Source organism: Dipodomys spectabilis, unplaced genomic scaffold (genome assembly GCF_019054845.1).
Source record: "Dipodomys spectabilis isolate Male_0828 unplaced genomic scaffold, ASM1905484v1 ptg000054l, whole genome shotgun sequence".
Taxonomy (NCBI): Eukaryota; Metazoa; Chordata; class Mammalia; order Rodentia; family Heteromyidae; genus Dipodomys; species Dipodomys spectabilis.
This window is the reverse complement of record NW_024870731.1, coordinates 41,954,215-41,977,500: the sequence shown is the minus strand read 5'-3', so window position 1 is coordinate 41,977,500 and position 23,286 is coordinate 41,954,215. Positions and strand designations below refer to the sequence as shown.

The 23,286-nt window shown below is 52.0% G+C and overlaps 1 protein-coding gene across 2 annotated transcripts in view; it reads left to right on the top strand.

Annotated features, from left to right (window-relative positions):
- The window catches only part of Vgll4 (vestigial like family member 4), an 88,765-nt gene that overhangs the window by 33,261 nt on the left and 32,218 nt on the right, over nucleotides 1-23,286 (top strand). The window contains exon 1 of one of the 2 annotated variants that reach the window (XM_042679888.1): nucleotides 10,524-11,096. The exons of the other annotated variant lie outside the window; for it this stretch is intronic. Within the exon in view, the coding sequence (XP_042535822.1) occupies nucleotides 11,015-11,096 (82 nt within the window). The 5' untranslated portion in view covers nucleotides 10,524-11,014. Of the gene's footprint in view, nucleotides 1-10,523; nucleotides 11,097-23,286 lie in introns of those variants that run through there. 2 annotated transcript variants of the gene reach the window in all.

Sequence of the window (23,286 nt, the reverse complement as noted above, 5' to 3'; positions counted from 1 at the left end):
ACCCGCCCTGCCCGCGGTGGTGTGGTGCTGAGAGAGGAGCTCGCCCACCGCCCCCCTCCCAGAGCTGAGCTGCCTGATCACCCCCACATGAGCAGGGGGACAGGGGAGGGACACGGGCCGGCCTCAGCCACTGGGCGTGAATGCATCAGGGGTGTGACAGCTGGGAGGGGAGCACTGGTGAGGGGCATGCTGTCAGCCTCTTCTCCTGAGGCCGGGGCTGGGCGGCCTGGTCAGCAGCTTCTGAGGACCTCGCCCGTTGGAGGCCGCACCTGCCGGCCAGCTCTGCCCTGGCCTGTGTTAGGGACCCCGGGACTCACTGTGGGACTCGCAGTGGCTCTGCGGGCGCTGGGAAGCGCAGGGGAGAAATTCTGCCCCTGGCATGGCAGCAGCATCTCCTTCTGCATCCCGGGCTGCCCTCCACCTGCCCCCCCATCTCCCGGGCCTGTCCCCGGCTTTCCAGTCCTGGTCAGGGAGCCTCTCCCTTTGGTTCTTGCCGTCTGTATTTGTTGCCCCCTTTCCGGGTGCCCCGAGCTCTGTCGGGTGGCACAGCCCATGCACGGGGCGGGGGGGGGGGGGGGGAGTGTGATGGGGCCCTTCCTGCGGGGTGGCCCTAGGAGCAGCTAGAGAAGCTGCTAGAATGTCACTGCTGGCCCCCCTGGAGAAGCCCCTCCGCCCCTCCCCTGGCACGGGCTGTCGCGTGTCAGGGGCCCCTGGCTCCCTTCCCCGAGGGCCTGCGGCACCCAGCCTGGCCTGCAAGGTCAGGCGGAGCATGGAGAAGCAGCAGAGAGAAGCGGAGAGCTGGGCCTGAGGTTGGAGCACGGTGCCCCCAGTCCATCCCCGGGGAAAAACACGCGTGGGGGAGGACAGGGAGACCAGAGTGCAGAGCCGCTCAGTGCCCGAGTGTATGATGGCAGCACAGTGCTGTTTCCTGGGTTCAGTTCTGAGCTCCGCTTGCCGCATGCCGCATGCGCAGGGTCACTGCAGATCTCTCTCTTTCTTCCCCCCCCCCCTCCAGCTGACAGAGACGGGGGGCGGGGGAGGGGGTTTCATATGCCTGGCTTTGGTGCAAGGTGAAGTTTGAAAGTTGCCCTTTTGGTGGGTGGATTTCTGGGAGCCCTGTGCTGTTCATGTCCTCAAGCATGAAGCACGGGAAAGAGAGCAGAAAGTAGCCGGGCACAGGTGGCTCACGCCTGTCACCCTAGCTACTCCGGAGGCTGAGATCTGAGGATCCCAGTTCAAACCCAGCCCGGTCAGGAACGTCTATGAGATTCTTTTTTTTTTGGTCGGTTGTGGGGCTTGAACTCTGGGCCTGGGCGCTGTCCCTCAGCTCTTCAGCTCAAGGCTAGCGCTCTACCACTTGAGCCACAGCGCCACTTCCAGCTTTTTCTGCTTATGTGGTGCTGAGGATGCAAGGCAAACGCTCTACCACTGAGCCACCTTCCCAGCCCCACATCTATGAGATTCTTATCTCCAACAAACCACCAGAAAACCAGAAGTGGCACTGTGGTTCAAGTGGTAGAGTGTTCGCCTTGAGCCGAAGAGCTGAGGGATAGCACCCAGGCCCAAAGTTCAAGACCCATGACTGACAAAACCAAAACATTGGAAGGACTGTCAGTAAGGCTGGGCCAGGGAGGTCACACTACAAGTCTGTCCTTGGGAACAGCGCTGTCTGTACAGTGACAACTTGGGCTGTGTTGGCTATTTATTATTTAATTATTTGCAACAAAGGCATTTAACTCTGCCTTATATCCCCGAATGCTATTGTCTTGAAGGTTAAGAGAAACTCCGTCCCTCCTGCCCCCCCTGCCCCCTCCCCCTCTCCCCCTGGGGTTCGGTCGGGATAGCCTTCCAGTATACTTTGTGTTCAGTCCTGCAGGCCACAAGGATGGATTGGCTTAGAAATTCAGTGACATTGTTCTCACAGGTGCTGGCTAGCCCTTCTTTCTGCTGTGTGAATGAATGTTCTTAAAAACTGGTCTGATTTATTTTTTTCATGCCTAGCTCTGTTTGGTTGTGCTTTGCAAAACTGACAATGTGAAATTTACTCACTGCAAATGGGCACTCACCACAGACTTGCATTTTCAGTTGAAAGCAAGGCCCTGGCTCTCCTGGGAAATCTCAGCCTCTGGTCTCAAACCCTCACCCCTGCGGCTTCCAGGCAAGTGGTTTTTGCAGGAAAGCAAGCTCTCTGTCATCTGGTGACCCTTTGTCTAAGGGGAAAATCCTAGCAGTGCTTTGCGTGTCCCGGGTTCTTGGCAGTCACGTGGTTCCTGCTTTGGTGTCCATCAGGGCAGAGGGCTCCCGTGACACTGGGGGTGTTCAGTGTCACCGGCTTCCGTGCACCTCAGTGAGAAACCACCAGGGGGCATGACATGTATTGGGCTCTTGGCCCCCGGTTCTGTGTGGGGAGTCTGTTTCCTACACAGATACCAGTATGGACAGATTTTATTCCGGGTGAGAGAAGTACAGAGTGAACCTCTTGGAATTAGCAGGGTTGAAAAGTTGGAAAAGTGTTGACCGGGCCCTGGAGCAAGTGGGAATCTCATGCGCTCTGCTGAGGGCAGGGATCGATGCACCTGCCTTGGAAAACGGGTCGTGCTGACCGCTGTGAGGTGCGTGTGCAACAGACACTCGAGCAGATCCTGCCCCGGCGGCTCTGCCCCCCGCAGCCTCGTTCCCAGGGGTGCGCCCACAGTGGAATGAGGGGGGTGTGGTCTGCGTCAAGCGTGGACGCAGGCTCGTGGTGTACAGTGAAGGAACCCAAGTGCTCTGCCGCCGGGACCACCCTCGAGTAGCTAAAGAAATCTAGTATAAAGGAAGCACTTGCATGACCAAGCTTGTAAAATAATGGCTGTAAAACTCAAATGTTAGCCAGGTACCGATGGCTCATGTCTGTCATGCTAGCTACTCAAGAGGCTGAGATCTGAGGATCACGGTTCAAAGTCAGCCTGGGGAGGAATGTCCATGAGACTCTTTTTTTCTTGGTTGGTCATGGGGCGTGAACTCGGCCTGGGTGCTGTCCCTGAGCTCTTCAGCCGCAAGGCTAGTACTCTACCACTTGAGCCACAGCACCACTTCTGGATTTTTCTGCTTATGTGGTGCTGAGGAACTGAACTGAGGGCCTCATGCATGCAAGGCAAGTGCTCTACCGCTGAGCCACCTTCCCAGTCTCTTGAGACTCTTATCTCCAATAAACCACCAGAAAACTGAAAGTGGTGCTGTGACTCAAGTGGTAGAGCACTAGCTAGCCTTGAGCTGAAGAGCTTAGGGACAGTGTCCAGGCCCAGAGTTCAAGACCCATAATTGGAAAAAAAATAAAAAACTCAAATGTTTGCGTTGTAGGTGAGATTTCTATTTTCTTGGGCATGATAATGTAATTAACCCCCTACCCCAGCACAGATTTATTTCAAGCACCATTTCTAATCTGGACTTTGAAATATTATTTATACCTTAAGTTATCTTAGAACAGATTTCTAAGTCATTTGATACTAGCTGAATTGGTTTGATGATATATTTTAATTTTTGAAACGTTAAGACCTTTTCTATGATTTTTTCCTCCCTGGGTCTTGAACTCTGGGACTGGGCACTGTCTCTGAGCTCCTTTTCTTTCTTTTTTTGCTTTTGTTTTTGTCTGTCTTGGGGCCTGAACTCTGGGCCTGGGCGCTGTCCCTTAGCTCTTCAGCTGTAGGCTAGCACTCTACCACTTGAGCCTCAGCCCCACTTCCGGCTTTTTCTGCTTATGTGGTGCTGAGGAATCGAACTGAGGGCCTCATGCATGCAAGACAAACGCTCTACCACTGAGCCACCTTCCCAGTCCCTCCTGAGCTCCTTTAGCTTAGCTCAAGGCTCTACTGCTTGAGCCACAGGGCTACTTACTTTTTTTTTTCTTTCTCTGTGATTACTTGGAAATGAGAGTCTCATAGACTTTCCTGCCTGGGGTGGCTCCCGGTCACTTCCAGCTTTTATTGGAGATAAGTGTCTCAGCCTTTTCTCCCAGGCTGGCTTCAAACCATGATCTTCACATCTCAGCCTCCTGAGTAGCTAGGATTACAGGTGTGGAGCATTGGTGCCCGGCCCCTTCTATGTGTTTGTAGAGCACGACTTGCCCAGGTGAGTGAGTGCTGTGGTTTTCTGTGTACTTTTTAAAACTTGTCTGTGCAATTTTAATTCTACCCCTAGAGGGTGGTGTTGTATTGAAAGTTGAAATCTTTGGTTGGAAGAACCATTTTAAGTTTTAAAAACACGTATAAACTTGTGCTAAACTTGCCCTGCATTACAGAGAATGACCTAGTGCTGTGTTGCTAGAAGTTTTCTAAGTAATTTTGTCAGTAATGAAATCCAAGTCCTAGCCTAATGACGCTTGCTTTTGTGAACAAATTGGCAAAATAATGTGTTTTGAAATGGTCTTTGAGCAACTCCATGCTGGAGAAGTAATGTTTCATGCTTACTTAGGAGTCCTGTCCTTGGGAGAGGGTGGCATGTAATAGACGCTCGGTTCCCGTCACTCACGCGTGAGTCACTTGAAGTTTGTTTTGGTTTCTTCAGTTGCGCAGCCAACTTGTGGAAGCGCTCCTCCGCACAGAGCCGGCTGCGGGGTCTGGTGGGGACTAGCGAAGGGTCTCCCGTGGTGACTGATCACCCTGCCGCATGCTCCCGCTTCCTGGGATTTCAACCGGGTCTGAAGGAACTTGTCTTCTAAACAATGTTTAAAGAAGAGGGTGTGTGTTCTTTCTTAAGTCTTCTTTAACGCTGTCGATCCAGGGTTTTAACTTAGCACTCTTTCCTTGGACTGGAGCTGGAGCTGGTGGTGGCGCAGTGCTCCTGGCCTTCTCAGAGCCTGGGGATTCCACCCTGGGCTCTCGCCTCCCCCCCCCCCCCCCCCATGCTGCACCTGGGGGCTGCAGGTAATTAGGCCTAAGGTGAGTGTGTTTTGCCATTGCAGGCCTTACAGGTATCATCCATGGTGAAAGCACCGGGACCCCGCGGGCTGTAAACCCAGAGCCTTGCACCTTCATCAACCTACCGTCAGGCCTATTTTCTTCCCCTGCTAAGAAATGTTTAGATTTTTATTTAGATAGCAGTTGTGAGAAGTGTTTTTTAATTGAACATCTAATGAGAGAAAAGAAAAACACCTCCACTTTTAATCCAGCTTGCTTAAAATCCTGTCAAGAGGGCTGGGAAGGTGGCTCAGTGGTAGAGCGCTTGCCTTGCATGCTCGAGGCCCTGGGTTCGATTCCTCAGCACCACATAAGCAAAAAGAAAAAAGCCGGAAGTGGCGCTGTGGCTCAAGTGGTAGAGCACTAGCCTTGAGCTGAAGAGCTGAGGGACAGTGCCCAGGCCCAGAGTTCAGACCCCACTACCGGACCCAAAAAAAAAAAAAAAAATCCTGTCAAGAGAAGACCTGGTGGGCAAAGCAGCATTCGCTGGGGCTATGAATGTTTCCAGTGTCTTCCGGAGATGGTCAGGCCCGACGTTGATGAAGCCCTCTCACCCTGTACCAAGTGCTCAGCTAAGGCGGGCGATTTATTTTTTTAATGTCGGAGGGTGATTTCTATCGTTTGGCTTTAATGTGAGCATCTTGTCTTTGGTGATCTAAATTGGCAGACTTCTCTCTGCATGCTGGAAATAGAACAGCTCAGTTCAGTAATTACCCCAGGTTGCCGGCTGCCTTCACCTCAGCCATCTTTCAGCCACAAGATGCTGAGCTGCGGCTGTAATGACTGTGGAGGGGCCTGTACCGAGACCTAGTGCTCACCCTCCCTGTGCCAGCCTGGCTCCTATTCCCAGCGCTGCAGAAAAGCCCACAAGAAAAAGAGAGACAAAGCTGGGCGCTGGTGGCTCACGCCTGTAATCCGAGCTACTTAGGAGGCTGAGATCTATCTGGGGATTGAGGTTCAAAGCCAGCCTGGGCGGGAAAATCCGTGAGACTCTAATCTCCAATAAACCACCAGAAAACCGGAAGTGGCACTGTGGCTTAAGTGGTAGAGCGCCAGCTTTGAGCTGAAGAGCTGAGGGACAGTGCCCAAGCCCAGAGTTCAAGCCCCATGACTGACCAAAAACAAAAACAAAAAGAGAGGCGAGCCGTGCTCCGTGTGAGTTCCTTGGGAGGCAGAGGCTCCAGGAACGGGAAGGCTAGGGATTGGAGGCCAGCTGGCCTCCACCTGGCCAGACCAGGTCAAAGAGGAAAAGAAACATGAGGCGTGGAGGGCAGCATGCAAACATGAGTTCGGCAGCACCTTGAGTGGGGCTTACTGGATAGAAGCAGAGGCTGAGCTGGCGTGGGTACGGGGCGCAGTGCCCACAACTGTATGGGTCCTGGGTCCTCTGGGTGTCCCCCTGGGACTGGCACGGGACAATTCCAGTGGCATCTTGCCTCACAAAGTAATAAATAGGACTGAAAAAACCCTTTTTGTTATTTTGGCCAAAGGAAACATCACTTAATTTCTAAAATTTGTATTTCTTCAATTAACGAATGAGGCTGAGTGGTTTCTCAAGAACACATTAACTCTTTGTTTCTTTCTCATATTCTTTTGCTCATTAAAAAAAAAAATACTTAGATCAAGTGGTTTTTTCCAGTTTTTCTTTTTTCTATTAGTAAAGGATGGAACCAGGGCCGGGCTCCCGGGGCCAGTGTGCGCTGTCCGTGGCCGGGCTCCCGGGGCCAGTGTGTGCTGTCCGTGTCCGGGCTCCCGGGGCCAGTGTGCGCTGTCCGTGGCCGGGCTCCCGGGGACAGCGTGCACTGTCCGTGGCCGGGCTCCCGGGGCCAGTGTGCGCTGTCCGTGGCCGGGCTCCCGGGGCCAGCGTGTGCTGTCCGGGGCCAGGCTCCCGGGGGCAGCGTGCACTGTCCGTGGCCGGGCTCCCGGGGCCAGTGTGTGCTGTCCTGGGCCAGCGTGCACTGTCCGTGGCCAGGCTCCCGGGGCCAGCGTGCGCTGTCTGTGGCCAGGCTCCCGGGGCCAGCGTGCGCTGTCCGGGGCCGGGCTCCCGGGGCCAGCGTGCGCTGTCCGTGGCCGGGCTCCCGGGGCCAGCGTGCGCTGTCCGTGGCCGGGCTCCCGGGGCCAGCGTGCGCTGTCCGGGGCCGGGCTCCCGGGGCCAGCGTGCGCTGTCCGGGGCCGGGCTCCCGGGGCCAGCGTGCGCTGTCCGTGGCCAGGCTCCCGGGGCCAGCGTGCGCTGTCCGGGGCCAGGCTCCCGGGGCCAGCGTGCACTGTCCGGGGCCAGCGTGCGCTGTCCGGGGCCCACGCTCATCCTGCCCCACGCCTCTTTTCCTTGCCCCTCACCCGCCCACGTACGTGTGCGTCTCTTCCGTGTTCTGCCTCACTACTTGATGTTGTTGCTAGTAGATGAGCAAAGCATACGATGATGTTTTCAGACTATTCAGTAGGCTCCTCTGTGACTTTCCCTTACTCTGTGTGTGTGTGCGTGTGTATGCATGCATGCATGCTTGTGCATGCTCACGTGCAAGTCTTGGCCTCTCGCTCTTTTTCCCCCCACTCAAGGCTGGCACTCTACCACTTGAGCTACACTTTCCACTTCCAGCTTTTTGCTGGTGAATTGGAGGTAAGAATCTTGTCAGATTTGTCTGTCTGGGCTGGCTTTAAACATTGAACCTCAGACTTCAGCCTCCTGAGCATGTAGGGTTACAGGCGTGAGCCTGTTCTGAGTGACTCTAGACGGAACCTGGGAGCTGGCAGTGTGTCTGTGTGGGGTGTTATGTAGTGAGATACCTTGGGGCTGAGCCCGTGTGTAACCGTGGCACTCTAGCGTGTCACACGTATCTGCACACATTGCCGAAAGGGACGTGTTACCGTTTAATTTTGGATGTAGCAGAGGTTCATAGAGTGGAATATTCCAGTGGTGGCATCTTGTGGGCAGTGAGGAGTTGACGCTTTGGGGAAGTAGAGTTGTGGCTCAAGTGGTAGAATGCCAACTCTTGAGTGGAAAAACCCAAGTTTAGGGTTTTGGAGAATTTTGGATTTCCTATTTTCAGATCAGGGTTGTTTATGAATAAAATACAGTAAAATACAGTAACTATAGAAGTAGAAAATAATGTCAGCCTCAATTTTTAAAATCATAATTCCTTTACTGTTCCTAGCCTTTGACCTCAGGACTTGGTATGCTGGCTTGGCTTGCTTGCTTAGCGGGTGCTCTGCCGCTTGAGCCACCCCTCCAAACCAGCCTTTCACTGGTTAATTGGAGGTGGAGTCTCATGGACTTTTCTGCCCAGGCTAGTTTCTGGCTGTGATCTCTGGGTCTCCACCTCCTAAGTAGGTAAAACGATAGGTACAGGGCACTAATCTCTGGCTTACGATGAATATTTAATAGGCATAAAATTAGCTGGTTTAAGTAGTTAGAAACGTTCATTCTTCATGCCTGTATGCTGGGAACTAGTTCTGGCCAGGGTGCCCCCCATCTCCCACACTCGAGCAGCACTGTTTATTGCATTGCTTGCCAGGCCGGTGCTCTCCCACGGTGAGCCTCTGCCAGCCCTGGGCCTACTATCGCTTTTCAGACAGGGTCTCCTGCTGGCCTCCAAGCTGGGTCTTCCTGTCTCCTAGTGACTGCTTATGGAGGCATCCCAGTGTGGGGGCCCCTCCATGGACTGCGTCCACCTTTGCGGTAACCCGCAGTGGTGCAGGCCTGGCTGGGGCCGGTCATGTCCCCACTAACGGTGACCCCTGGAGCCCAGAGTCACCGAATTCAAATGGGAACCTGCTGGCTAGGTCCTCCACATCGCACGCTTCAGTCCGTCCTCACAGAAGAAGACTCCGCAGAGCTCGCGCCTCTCAGCCTGCTTGAGGAGCCACCTCAGCAACCTCAGCATGGGGATTGTGTGAGAGCACCCAGAAATGCAGCTGCGGCCGCTTGGCCCTGTGTGGTGGCTGTGGGAGACGCTGGAGATCTGCTGCGGGGGGGGGGGGGGCGCTGGCCTCACCTGGGGTCCGAGGCTCCTTCTAACCTCCCCCCGCCCCCGCTGTGCTCTCGTGACCACCTAGGCCTGTGAGGTCTCTGTTCTTCCCCTCCAACCCCAGGGGCAGGCGCAGGCGCAGGACACGGGTGTCAGCAGACCTCAGCTGGGCTGTGGAGCAGCTTTACCCCAGGGGTAACCTGTGAAATTTTTCAAAGGGTGCCTGCTGATTTCAGATTTTGGTCCATAGTCCAGCAAACCCCTTGGCATAGACAGCCGGACACCGGTGGATCCAGCCTGTAATCCTAGCTGAGATCTGAGGAGTGCAGTTCAAAGCTAGCCCTGGCAGGAAAGTCTGTGAGACTCTTATCTCCAATAACCCAGAAGTGGCGCTGTGCCTTAAGTGGTAGAGCGCTCGCCTTGAGCTGAAGAGTTCAGGGACAGCGCCCAGGCCCAGAGTTCAAGCCCCACAGCCAACCCCCCCCCCCCAAAAAAAAAATTGCATATAATAACATCAGTATAGAAACTAGTATGTCTTTTTGGGTCTAGTCGTGGGCCTGAACTCTGGGCCTGGGCGCTGTCCCTCAGCTCTTCAGCTCAAGGCTAGCACTCTACCACTTGAGCCACAGCGCCACTTCCGGCTTTTTTCTTTTTGCTTATGTGGTGCTGAGGAATTGAACCCAGGGCCTCATGCATTCAAGGTAAGCGCTCTACCACGGAGCCACCTTCCCAGCTCCAAAACTAGTATGTGTTATGGTGACAGAATTAGTCTGTTCATGGTGCTAAAAGTTGGTTGAGATTTGCAGAGAAAAACTATGCTTTCTTTTCTGATTGCCCCCCCCCCCCCCCCCCCCCCCCCCGCCGTACTGGGGCTTGAACTCAGGGTCAGGGTACTGTCTTTGCTCAAGGCTGACGCTCTACCACTTGAGCCACGGTTGTCAATCCTTGCATTCTTCCTCCCTCCCTCATTTCCCTCCCTCTTTATTTTTTCTTCTTCTCTTTCAGTGTTAGCACTCTACCACGTGATCACAGCTGCTCGTTTGGCTTTTTGTTATTTATGGGAGGAAAGAGTGGCATGGAGTTTTCCTGCCCAGGCTAGCTCTGAACCGCCATCTCAGATCTCAGGTCATCTCCTGAGTAGCACAGGCATGGTCCACTGCCTGGTTCTATTAGAGGGAAAAGGTACCCTTTAAAAATAGTTCTGGCATCTTTTTGGGGGACTGGAGTAGTCCGTCATTTCGCCCCTCTGAGCCTCAGTTTCCTCTGCTGTAGAAAAGGTGCCATCACCCCTGCCTTGAGCATCGGGGGTCCGGAGAGAAGCTGTGTAACACTGACAGCCTCTTGGAAAGAAACAAAGGCTTCTCGGGAAGGAGAGACACAAAAACGCGGGGCTTCCCTGCGCCGCGGAGAGTTACACAAGTTGGATTCCAGGCAAGTTTGTTTTCACCATGGATTTTTTTTTTCCCCCTGCTCAGTTCTTGAAAAAGAAACTTGCTGGGCTTTCTTTCTCCTCCTAGGCCAGGCTGCTTCCTGTCAAGAGCCACCCCTCCCCCTCCCCCTCCTGCCCCTTTCCCTCCCCCTGCAGCCGGGTCCTGTGCCGGCCCAGCCGGAGCGTCCGGCCCCAGTGAGCATGCTCAGCCCCCTCCCCGAGGCCGCTGGCTTACATAGGCGGCATACCAGGCATAGTGAACTTGCAGCGGGCTGCGCGCGGAGCGGCGAGCACAGCAGAGAATGTCGCTTTGTCTTAGGAAATGTGCTTCGTGTTTTTCTTTTTTCACCCCTTTTTTATTTTTTAACGTTTTCATCTCCAAGACAGACTCGTAAAGACTTCTGAAACTCTTTTTTAATGCTCAACCGAGGATACAATACATACGTCTACCAAGAAGCCCTTGAAGGGCTTTCTCTGAGTCCGATTTGTGTGTGTGTGCGTGCATTTCCTTTTTCTTTTCCTTGCACTTGTACGCGCTCTGTTCTGCTCAGCTGAGGCCGGACCTCGCTCTGTGTGAAGTTGAAGAGAAGGAGAGCCCGGAGCTACTCAGCAACCATTTGAATTTAGAAACTTTTGTTTTGGGGACACAAGCAAAGAGCTGGTTTTCTTTGCGAGCCCAATAAATGCTATTTATGAAGATGGACCTGTTGAACTACCAGTACTTGGACAAGATGAACAACAATATCGGCACTCTGTGCTACGAAGGTAGACATTCTAGAAATTTCTGCCCTTCTGCTTTTGTAACAAACTCCTTTTTCGCGGTTGGGTTGCCTTCTGAGTGTTTGGTGTTGTTCGTGGGTGGGTCTGTAGAGTGGGGGGGGGCTGCCTGGTTCCGTGCAGACCTGGTTCTTGCCTGGGGGGTGTCCAGGGCCAGGACTGGCGGGCCGCAGGGAGGGTGTTCAAAGTTTGCTTTGTGCTCCTCACACCACTGACTCTGAACTCTTGGGCTTTGCTTTCTCTTTGATTTCTGTTGGCATTTTTCTTTAGGCGAGGAACTTTCTAGGGCTGAAATCAAAAGTTGGGTGGTTTTGAGGGGGTGGGTGGGGGACAGGGGAGAGGCTGTGATACTTAGGTACAATGTTGGTGTGTGTGTGTGTGTTCATTCCAGCAGTCGGGGTGTGTGTGGGGGGCTGTGTTGCCAGGAGCAGGAAAGTTACAGTGAGTTCTTGTGTTCGGCGGTGATTGTCCCGAACAATGAAGGGCTTTCCTGTCGGCTTTGGAGGCCCGGGAGGGCCGTGTCCCCCAGCACAGGCCGCCTCTTTGTCTGCCTTCCCACTTCCTGTGCAGCGCGGGCCGGGTGAGTTGTGACAGTGGAGGGGCCCCTTGTGAAGCGGTTACACAACGCCCCTTCCAGAAACAGAGTCAACACAAAAAGCCCCGAACTCAAACCCCCCACCCCGGCCAGCTGGGGCGGGCTCCCGCGGAGGACGCACCCCCCCCCCCCCCCCCCCCGCCCCGTGGTGCCTCAAGCTGAGTCTTCCCTGCTCTGTGGGAACCCCATCTACGTGCGATTTGGGAACGGGGTAATGGCCCGGCCCGTGGTGCCGAGCCCGGGCCTGGCAGGAAGAGGCGGTCAGGGGCTGTGTCTCTGGGTAGGCCGGCGTCCATGTTCTCGTGGTGCCAGCTGAGCAGACTTCTCCTGGAAGAAGCACACGGTGGCACAGCCTGGAAGGGCCCCGTTCCCCGGCGCACTCGGGATTTTCATGTAAAAATTCCATGTCTGTGTCTTAGCCAGTTGAAACTGACTCCGTTTTTTTTTCCCTGTAAGAAAGAAAAAACAAAAATCCAACAAAACTTGTGAAACATAAAATTTTTTTTATGGGTACAGATCTCTTGTTTAAAGCTTTCTGGAAAGCACATCCTTTTATTTAGTCCCAGAGAGCTAGCTAGTTGGCTTAATTGTTCTCTACATCTGTCACGTTGAGTTAAAATACCAACTTGGTTTTTGAACTCATGATTTCTGAGGCAGGTTTCTTTGGAAGGCAGCGGAGTCGAAGGACTCGACTGGTTTCTGGTGAAATTATGTACTGTTAATTTTTCTTTACTTCAAGTCTCTCTCCCCTGCCAACAAGAGGTAGAAACTTATTTTAAGGCCATTTCTGTTGTATTCTCTTCACCAACAGGGAATAAGATATTTTAAAAACAAAATAATATAGTGGTTGGTGTAGAGAGGAACGAGAGGGTGGGTAGGAAATGGATACCAGATTAAATTTGTAAGCCTCCAGTTAGTTGGGAGAGCTTGCCAAAAGCTCGTCCAGGTTGGTTTATGGCTGGGTTGTGTGTTGCATGGACACACACACATAACTACACACATACACACACTGCTCTTCTGAGCTGGATATGGGGAAGGAAGAAACTCTGATTTGGGAAGTTGAGTTAGATACCGGTGGGATGTTTGGCTTTAAACATCTGCTCCTGTTTTCCTTTATTATGAAGGTTAATGTTATTTTAACACCAAGATAAACACACAGGAAACGAGGGAGAGCACAGCAGGACTTGAGTGAGCTGTTTACGTCCTGGTGGTTTTCTCTGGGTACACACCGGGCCCGCCTGCGCGTTTGGAAGATGGGGACATAAAGTTATGCGTGGGGTTGGAACAGTGGTGCTCTTTAAATCCAGCGTGTTCAGAGTGTGCGTTTGAACCTCTCCTTCCCCGCCTCCCTGGGTGGCTGTTTAGTAAATGGAACATTAGGCTGCTAGGGACACAGACCTGGCTTGGAGCACAGGCCAGCGCCAGCCCTCTAACAAACTGGAGGGAATCGGTAATCCGACCTCTCAGTTTTAAACAGGAAGATGTCATTGGTTGTTTTGGTTTTCAGGGTAGCTTGTCTCTAATCCTCTTCCTAGTTTGAAAGGGGCCCACTCTGCTTTCCACAGAATAATAGATATCTACCTCTCTATCTATTTATTTATTGTGCCGGTACTAGGTCTTTACCTTAGGCCCTGAGCACTGTCCCCTAGCTCTTTTCACTCAAGGCTGGTACTCTACCGCTTGAGCCACAGCTCCAGTTCTGGCTCTTTGCAGGTTAATTGGAGATTAACTAGAACTTTCCTGCCCAAGGTTGGCTTTGAACCAGCATCTTCGGACCTCAGCCTCCTGAGTGGCTGTGATTACAGGCGGGAGCCCCTGGAGCCCAGCTTGGATCTTACTTTAGAATCCACGCTACGGTTTTCCCCTGTGTGTGCGTGCGCCTGCACAGTGCTGAGGTGAAACCCAAGATATTTCATGGATGGAAATGTTAGGCAGAGGCTGTACCTGTGAGCCGGGCTCCCAGCTCTGGCCATGGCAAATGGCCGAGGAGAAAACCCTTTTCTGTGACTGCACGCTGGTTCCTACCTGTTTTCACTGTGGTTTTTCTCCATTCCTGCTGAATGGAGTGATGCTTGTTACTTTTTGATATGTAGTCTTAGTGTATCCCAGGTTGACTTTGCACTTGGTCCTCCCGCTTCACCCTCCCCAGTGCTGGGGTTACAGGCAGCATCACCGTGCTCATGGAAACAGTCTAGGAAAGAGAATAAAGAAAAAGCCACAATGAGTAGGCGAGGGAGACCCATAGACTGAGAGAAGATAGGTGTGGTATACAGGAATCCATGTCTGGCTGGTTTCTGGGAGCTAGTAGTGGCCCCCACAAACCACAGGGAAGTGGCAGCCTGTGCTGGTGTTAATGCTCACTGCAGTCTGAAGGGTTGTTGCCGCCATACTCAATACCCTGCCCGCTCAAGCGCTTCCATGGCAGCTGTAGGTGCTACTGTATAATTAGCACTTAATTATAGGCTGTCTTGTATTCTCTAATTATCTAATGATCGCAGACCTATCCGGGGCCTCAGACAGCATCTAATACCTGGGCCTTGTTTTTGCCAAGGAAACAGGCCCGCGTGTCTCGGTGCTCGGGTTCATTCAGCAGGGTTATTGCAGATGGGACAGAGGTTAGAACACAGTGGATGTGACCAGAGAATCTCGGAAAAAAAATTTTGTTTTTGGTTCCTCATCCAAATTTGCCGGATGTTTCACCTGCTTCATGGACTATTAGTTTATGGGCATTCGGGCCCGGCCCGGGCACTCACTCTGCTCCTGGGTGACAGCCCACAGCCTAAGCAGGCCTCCCCCTCTGCCACCCTGGCTGCACTTGGTCCAAGTGCCAGCCGGGGCCCCTGTGATGTCCGCGGAGGAGGCGCCATGAGAGCTGTAGCTCTGAGACTTGGTTTTGGGGAGGAGGAGGAAGAGGCGGTGACCTGGCAGATGCCATTTCCCAGAGAGCAGGTTAGACCAGGGCCTCTGCTCAAGATGGCTGACTTTGGATCGCCACCTGGTGCTGAGCGCCTGGCAGGGCTGTGGCTGCCCGCCTCTCAGCGACGCTTTCATGACGGCGTGGGGGCCGTGAGCGTGTCATCTGGTAGAAGAGTTCTGTCTTTTTAGTTTACTGGTGTGGTTTGTGCAGGGAGAAAGTCAGAAGCAACTGCGTGCGGTGATTCACCCGAACCTGCAGGCAGGCGGCCCCAGGGGCTCAGGCTTAGAACCCGTCATGGTCTCGACACACCGCAGGCCGTGCCAGTGCACCCTGGTCTCCTGGAGCCTGACAGCTAGCGGGGTGCGGGCACCCCGCATTCTGCCCGGATGAGGACCTGGTTTCACGGTTCTTTGTCTGAGAACTCAGAGGCAGTGAGGAAACTTCACTATTGGGTACAGTGGAGGTGAACAGGCCACGAGCAGAGTGCCCCGCGCACACCAGCGTGGCACACCAGCGTGGCACACCCGGCCGGTCCTCCACCCAGCCCCCAGCGAGTCGGGTGACACGCTCCCCATCCAAGGTGCGTTTCCTGGCCCGACATCTGCAACTGCTTTGCTGCGCTAATCCATTCTACTTGGGGGGGGGGGAACGAGTGCACACGCAAACGCACACACAGGCGTGCACGCCCAAACACACTTACACAGTATGGGAGGAGCTTGGTTGCAACTTGCCCAGGTGAGCCCTGGAAAGTCTGGTGCCGTCTAATTACAGCCTGTGGGGAGAGGCTGTGATTAAGCCTCCCTCCCTCCCTCCCCCCTCCCTCCCTCCCTCCCTCCCTCCCCCCCCCCTCCTTGCTCCATGCCCAGTGTTTCTCAAACCCCTCCTGGAAGGACTCTTCTACTTGGCTGTTTATCTCTCTGAGAGAGCCTGCGCTTGGCTGGCACGGGAGAGTCCATTACCCCTTCCTTCCTCCTTCCCTTCCCGATCTCCGCCGCCCTTTATTCCTCTGGTGCCTGACACTCCAGCCGGCCTGTACCGAGGCTCAGGGCCCCCCAGAAGGGGTCCTTCTGCTTGGTGGTGGGGAAAGATCCAGCAGAAAATAGAATTTTGTCATGAAGAAATTAGATCCAGATTCAGCTCTCTGCTTGTATGTGAATGTACACAGTTCTTAGCAGGGAGCGTCTCTGGCTTTATCTGTTCATCTCTGTGTTTCATATTTATTCAATGACAATTTGTATTTAATGGTATTTATATGTTTAGCTCATGGTAATTATGTTTTAGCCTTAGTCAGCAATGTAAGCTTGTAGTAAAATAACTTGCCTCCTCCTTCTGTTTTACAAAGAACTCATGTGTTAATTCCACCAAAAACAAGCAAAAACTTAAATCATTGATGCACTTTTTTTTTTTTTTTTTGGTTGGTCATGGGGCTTGAACTCTGGGCCTGGGTGCTGTCCCTCAGCTCTTCAGCTCAAGGCTAGCGCTCTACCACTTGAGCCACAGCTTCACTTGCGGTTTTCTTGTGGTTTATTGGAGGTAAGAGACTCACGGTCTTTCTTGCCTGGGCTGGTTTTGAACTGTGATCTTCAGATCTCCGCCTCCTGAGTAGCTGGGATGACAGGCGTGAGCCACTGCATCCGACTGAGGAATTATTTCTGTTCACTTTGCTATCTTGCCTTCTTTTTACATCTCTTTTTTCTTTCAGCATTCTATAAATGATTGAATCTCAGGCTTTGCATGTGGAATTATGTTTCAGTATTAGCAACATGGATTACTGCTCATTGAAAGGATGTTTATCCTTGATAAAATAGAAAAATCTATTCTTAAAGTTCTTTCAATTTGTTACTATTTAATGACTTTCCCAAATGCTTACCTTTTCACCTTTTCTTTTGTTTCCAACGAAGTCTGTAGAGGAATGCAAACTGAAATATAGTCAGTGATCAGAGAAAAACTCCTTCCCGTCCACGCTGGAGCTTTGAGGCTGCCTTTCCCTGCTCCGAGCAGGGCGTGGCTCCCGCCCCCTTCCTCTCCCTGTTTTTGGTGCAGTGTGCCATGTGTAAAGGTAGTGAGTTAGTGAACAACCTTGCCAGTGCCCAGGCAGGTGGAAAACAGTAAATTATCCCTTCCACACGTTCCCTCCTGACCACACCCCCAGGGCGTCTGGCTGGCCCCGGGGCTGTGCAATGCTAAGCAAATGAACTTTGTAAAATTTCAATTACTATCTTTTTTTTCTCTTTGTGCTGCTGCTGGTGCTTGAACTCAGAGCCTGGCACTGTTCCTTGAGCTTCATTTGCTCAAGGCTAGTACATAGCACCACTTCTGGCTTTTTGGTGGTTAATTAGAGATGAGAGTTTCAAGGACTTTCCTGTCTGGCTTGGCTTTGAACCCACACCCTAGATTTCATGTATCTATTTTTTCTGTACTGGGAATTAAACCCAGGGCTCAGACAGGCTAAGCCCACACTCTTCTGGCCTTTTTCTGCCCTCTACATGAGATGTTCTTTTTTTTTTTTTTCTTCTCCTTTGGTGCAGGTACTGGGGCTTGAGCACAGGACCTGGGCACTGCCCCTTATTTTATTTTCACAATCTGGCACTCAACCATTTGAACTCTGTTTCCAGCTTTTTGGTGGTTAATTGCCCTGGCTGGCTTTGAACCACAATCCTCAGCTCTCAGCCTTTTGAGTAGCTAGGATGATAAGCATGAGCCACCTATGTCCTGCTTCTTATGAGCCCGTTTAAGAGCAGTGGGAAGTCTTTGGCAGTGGTTGTGTGCACGCGAGATCAGCCTCCTGCGTGTTCACTTGCCTCTCCACAGTGGATGACAGAGGCCGGGCCTACCCGGGTCTCCTCACCCCATCGGAGTGGCCACCCTACCCCACGTGATGTCAGATGAGCTCGGAGAGTCACCGCCAGGTCTGCACTGACAAGCGGGTTTGTGGAGTGCTGGGACTTGAGGAGCTGCCGCCATAGCCGCGTTTCTTTGGGTGTGGAGCAAGGACTTTTGGGTGTGCTGCTCTCCATTGAGGAGTGGCTGGGAGGAGAAATTGGTCTCTACAACCAGGGCCTGCATCCTGCATGGCCTACAGTTGTGAATGAGAACTGAGAAAGGTTTGCACCTATGGTATGCACCCGATTTCTTATTTTATCTCTGTTTTGCATGGCAATGGTGGCCTGTTAATTCTTCAAGGCCAGTGATTTGGTTTAAATAAAATGGATTCCTGTGCTGGAGGTGCGAAGCCCAGCAATTTAGCAGAGATGTTTACCCCGCCCACAGCACAGTTGGGCAGGCCTATGCTTCTCAGAGCCAAAGGAGATCGCTTAGGAGTACGCATTTCTGGATGTTTCTCCCCACTGAAAATAGACACCTCTTCCACCAAGTGATGTCACTGCACAATTGACAATTAATTTTAAGATCTTGATTTAATGTGAGCAGCTTTCTCCCCTCCCCACATTCTTCGCTCTGTGTTTATCCCTTTTAAAGCTTGTTTTTCTGATGAACCACTGATACACCGTTGGCTGACCCTACAAAGAACCTTGCTTTATTTTCCTGCTCAAGAGCAATGACCTGCCTGCTAATGCTTAAAGTTACCCAAGGGAGTGATTTGGGCCCTTGTTTAAAAATGTGAAATAGCCGCTGTATTGAGCAGTGGGTAAAAGGATGGAAAATAGTTACCATGCCTGGCCTAAAACCCATGTCATGTTTTCTGGACCGGCTGTGCCAGGTTCACAATTGGAGCTCTGGCAGGGCCGGGGCTCTTCGGTGAGCACTGTGACCTGGGTCTGGGAAGTGGGGATGGGCCTTGGGGGAGGGGGGGGCGCTGGCCATCTGACCGGCAGCCCCGCTCCCGGTGCCTGACCCTCTACCCAAGGCTGGTGAGGCCTCCAGGACTCAATGTCGGTCTGTTGTTTCTTCTACAGTTTTGCATCTTCCTCTGCTGGTTCTTCTCTTCATGATGAAGAAGAGGTGCATGCACATCTCTTCCTTCCCTCCGAGCTTTGAACCGGAGCCATGCCTTCCCTCCGGTCTTTGGACTCTTCCCCTTTGCCTTCTAAGTTGTTCGAGGCGGTCAACTTGCCTTGTCTTCCTTTCTGCTCATTCTTCCTCTGCCCGTTGTCGCTTGCAGTTCAGCGTTTGATTAACACGTGTTATTAGTTGTGCATATTTGTGGGGTTCAGCCTGAGATTTCGGGACGCATAGGCACGGTCTTCAGATCATTGTCATGTGAGCCACAGTCACTAGGAGACCCTCCCCTAGTGGCGGGTTGAAGAGTGGCTGTTGGCCGCTCGGTCCTCCCAACTCTTTATTTGTTTATTTTTTACTTATCTATTTATTTTTTCGGTCATGGGGCTTGAGCTCTGGGCCTGGGCGCTAGCTATCTTTCATTCAGCTCTTCAGCTCAAGACGAGCGCTTTACCATTTGAGCCACAGTGCCATTTCCAGCCTTTTCTGTTTATGTGGTGCTGAGAAATCGAACCCAGGGCCTCATGCATGTGAGGCAAGCACTCAGCCACAGCCATCTTCCCAGCCCCTCCCAAGCCTTTAAAACTCTTCCCTCCCTGGTGGCTGAGTCCCCAGTGGGCCAGGAATGATTCCCCCCCCCCCCCCCCCACTGCTCAGCAGGAGGGGCTGCCTTCCCAGAGCTGGGAATTGTGTGGGGAGGTGGACAGCTTTTGGCTTGGGTTGGCAGTGTTTTTAATCAGATGGATCTTGGACATTTGGAGAAGGAAGACCATTTTAGGAGTTTGGCTGTGTGGTAACAGTTGAGTTTATTTTCCGAACATTTTTGTTAGCGTATATTACTTACATAAGAGAACTTCACTGTGGCAATTCTATACGTGCATATCGCGTGGCCTGGTCAACTTTGCCCTCTCCACCACACTCCCTCGCCCCATCCCCCTCCTTGAAACCACCACAACAGAGTGGACGGAACTGGAGATCATCGTGTTGAGCGAGCACCATCCATTCTATCTTACTGAACACGATGACCTCCAGTTCCATCCCTTTTCCTGCAAATAGCATAGTTTCATTTTCTTTATGGCTAGGTAATATTTTGAGGTATGCGTGGACCAAATTTTCTGTATCCACTTACCTGTTGGGCATCTCAGCTGATTGCACAGTTTGGCTACTGTGGACAAAGCTGCTGTAAGTGTGATAGAGAAGTGCATCTCTTGTATACTGACTTCTGCTCCCTTCGTGGGCTCACAGGGCAGGCTGGCTTTAGTTCTTTGCAGGAGCCTCAATACTGACTTCCTTAGTGGTTACAACAGTTTGCAGTTCCTTACTTAGTTTCTGAACGTGTTTACAATGTTGTTTTTGAGGAAGAAAGTAACCAGGTAAAGGAGAGAGTTGGGGGCAGGGGAAGAGACAGCTAACGTCACTTTTTCTAGAAAACTACTGGGTGAGAGCTAGTTTGTGGGAAGTGTGTCTGCCCTGCTCATTAGTTTTGTTGTCTCTTGGCTTGGGTCTGTCATGATTTGAGGGGAAATCACCTCCCACTTCCACGCCAGGCACTGTGATGTGTTAGGGATGCAGATAGCAGGAGCTCCAGCTTTATATAGCTGACACTCCATCTATCCAGGAGCGATGGAGGGCTGAAAGATAAAAAATACCAGAGACAGTTATCCACACATCGTGATTAAATGTGGTGTTTGACTGTTTAGAATAGTTATATCCAACACTAGAAAAGTAAATTGCCTTTATTTCAAAATAGGTGTAAATAGGTATGATTGATTGATTGATTTCCCCTCTAGTTTTGTGAAGTTTTTTTTTTTTTTGGTAAGTTGTAGGGTGCTGTCCCTCAGCTCTTCAACTCATGGCCAGCGCTCTACCACTTGAGCCACAGCGCCACTTCCAGTTTTCTGGTGGTGAATTGGAATTAAGAATTTCATGGAAGCCGGGCGCCGGTGGCTCATACCTGTAATCTTGGCTACTCAGGAGGCTGAGATCTGAGGATCATGGTTCAAAGCCAGCCTAGTCAGGAAAGTCTGTGAGACTCTTATCTCCAATAAACCACTAGAAAACTGGAAGTGGCGCTGTGGCTCAAGCGGTAGAGCACTTGCCTTGAGCTGAAGAGCATAGGGACAGCGCCCAAGCCCAGAGTTCAAGCCCCACGACCGACAAAAAAAAAAAGAAAGAATTTCATGGAGGCCAGATGCCAGTGGCTCACACCTATAATCCTAGCTACTCAGGAGGCTGAGATCTGAAGATCTTGGTTCAAGTCAGCCCTGGCAAGAAAGTCTGTGAAACTCTTATCTCCAGTAAACCACCAGAAAACTGGAAGTAGTGTTGTGGCTCAAGTGGTAGAGTATTAGCCCTGAGCTGAAGAGTTGAGGGACAGTGCCCGGACCCAGAGTTCAAGTCCCACAACTGACAAAAAAAGAGAGTCTCACAGACTTTCCTGCCTGGGCTGGCTTTGAACAGTGATCCTCAGATTTCAGCCTCCTGAGTAGCTAGGATTACAGGTGTGAGCTGCCATGCTCCGCTAGGTTTTTAAAAATATTAAGATAATACCAAAAAAGTTCTTTGACTCTTACATATATGAGGTCTGATTCATTTTGGTTCTAACAGGAATAAGAGTATGTTTAGAATTTTAAAAGAAAATCAGTGAATTGAAAAAAGAAACAAATCAGAAGATTAATTATAGGTTCTTTTTTTGTTTGAATGCTCTTCCACCTGAGCCACATCTCCACTTTTAGGTTTTTGGTTTGGAAATAGGAGTTTCCTGCCCAGACTGGCTTTAAACCACAATTCTCAGAGCTCAGTCTCTTGAGGAGCTAGTATGACAGCCGAGCCACCAGTACCCAGCCTCTATATTCTTTTTAATGGCGAACAGTTCTATGTAAACAGATTTATCTAGAACTGATTTATTTTGTTCAAGTGGTGCACAACAAGACGCTCATACTTGATTTTGTTTAGTTTTTAGGGAAATCAGGATGACATGAGTTTGGTTATATTTGGCCTGAAGCTTCCTTGTGTGTGTGCATGTGTGTGTGCAGGTGCACGTGTGCATGCATGTGTGGATTTTTAACAGTTCAAGCCCTTTGATCTAGGGTAGAGCATGATGATCAAGAGCTCGGAGTCTACACTTGCTATGGTGGTATATCCTGTAATCCTAGCAGCTCGGAGGACAGTCACATTGGAGGCCAGTCGGAGCTACATTGTGACTTCTGTGTTAGCCTAGGCTACAAAATGAAACCCTGCCTCGCATCTCTCCCCGTCCCCGTCCCCTGCGCTCCACACCCTGTGTGCGCCATGAGTTTGAGAATCATCTGTCCTGGCACTGTCAGAAGCTTTTCCGAGCTGTGGGGCTGTAGTGCCTGCCAGCGGTCGCACCATTGGCCTAACCGTTCTGAGATTGATCGTCATTGGATCCTCTCAGGTTTTTACCTATGTGAATGCAGTTGCTGTGAACATCTTACCAAAAAGTATTTAGAAATCCACCTTCTCCCTCTCCCTCTCCCTCTCCCTCTCCCTCTCCCTCTTCCTCTCCCTCTTCCTCTCCCTCTCCCTCTCCCCCTCTCTCCCTCTCTCCCTCCTCCTTCCTCCCCCCACTCCCTTCCCTTCCTTCACACACACACACACACACACACACACACACACACACACACACACACACACACACACACACACACACACACACACACACACACACACACACACACACACACACACACACACACACACACCCCAAGTTGCTGGGCTGCTCACTGTGTGAAGGTGTTTATGTAAGGCGCCTCCCAACTTCCGCAGAACTTCTAGCTTGTGCCGCACCCTGGGCAGGGTGGTCCCCTGGCATCTCGTTACATGTGATGTCAACTAAGTGCCAGGAAACCAAGGCCAGTCAGCACCGCTACGGCTATGTGTGTGGAGTTCAAGCAGTCTTCAAACCCTCACCCTGGAGAATCCTGCGCCCCGCCCTTCCACGCGATAGGTTTTAAAGGGCCAGTCCTCAGGAGAAGCCACCGAACGGAGGGAGTGTGCGTGTGCTTGTGCACGCATGCGCAGCACACACCGCACTGCCCGGTGCTGGGCAGGATCTGCGGACGTGTGCCTGCAGCCCCGGAAGCCGGCTTTCCTGCATCCTTCTGCAGCCAGCTCCTGCTGAGGCTGGAGAGGTGGAGATGGCTTCTGCTGGTGATGCTGCTGCTTGCCTTGGAATGAGGACGTTCGGGTTGTGCTGGCATGGATGCCTTTGAAGATGAATGGCACTGCTCATTTAAACATCCAGCTTCACTTGTATTCACACACACTCACACGCACATGCGACAGAACCATACCATGGCATGGCCTGTCACCCTAGTGTGTCTCCGGGGGGTGGGGGTGACAGGCAGGGACCCTCCCCCCCCAGCCGTGTGCCTGGCAGGTGCCTGGTGTTCAGATGTTCAGAGCTGAGGGGGGCCGAGGCATGCGGCTTGCTAGGCCGAAGCCTGGAGCTCTCTGGCCTGGTCTTCCGTTTCCCAGCTTCGCTCACTCACAGGAGTTGTGTGAAGACCCAGTTCCTCGATCTTGACTCTTCATGGTGTGAACTCTGCTGGCGTGTATTGTCTGCACACGGCCTTCTGTCTTGTGGGTACCTGCATGCCGAGGAGAGGCGCACATTGTTTTGGTTGTGTCGTGTGTCGGCGCGTGTGCACGTGTACTCATGTGTATGTTATTTATTTTTGCAGTCT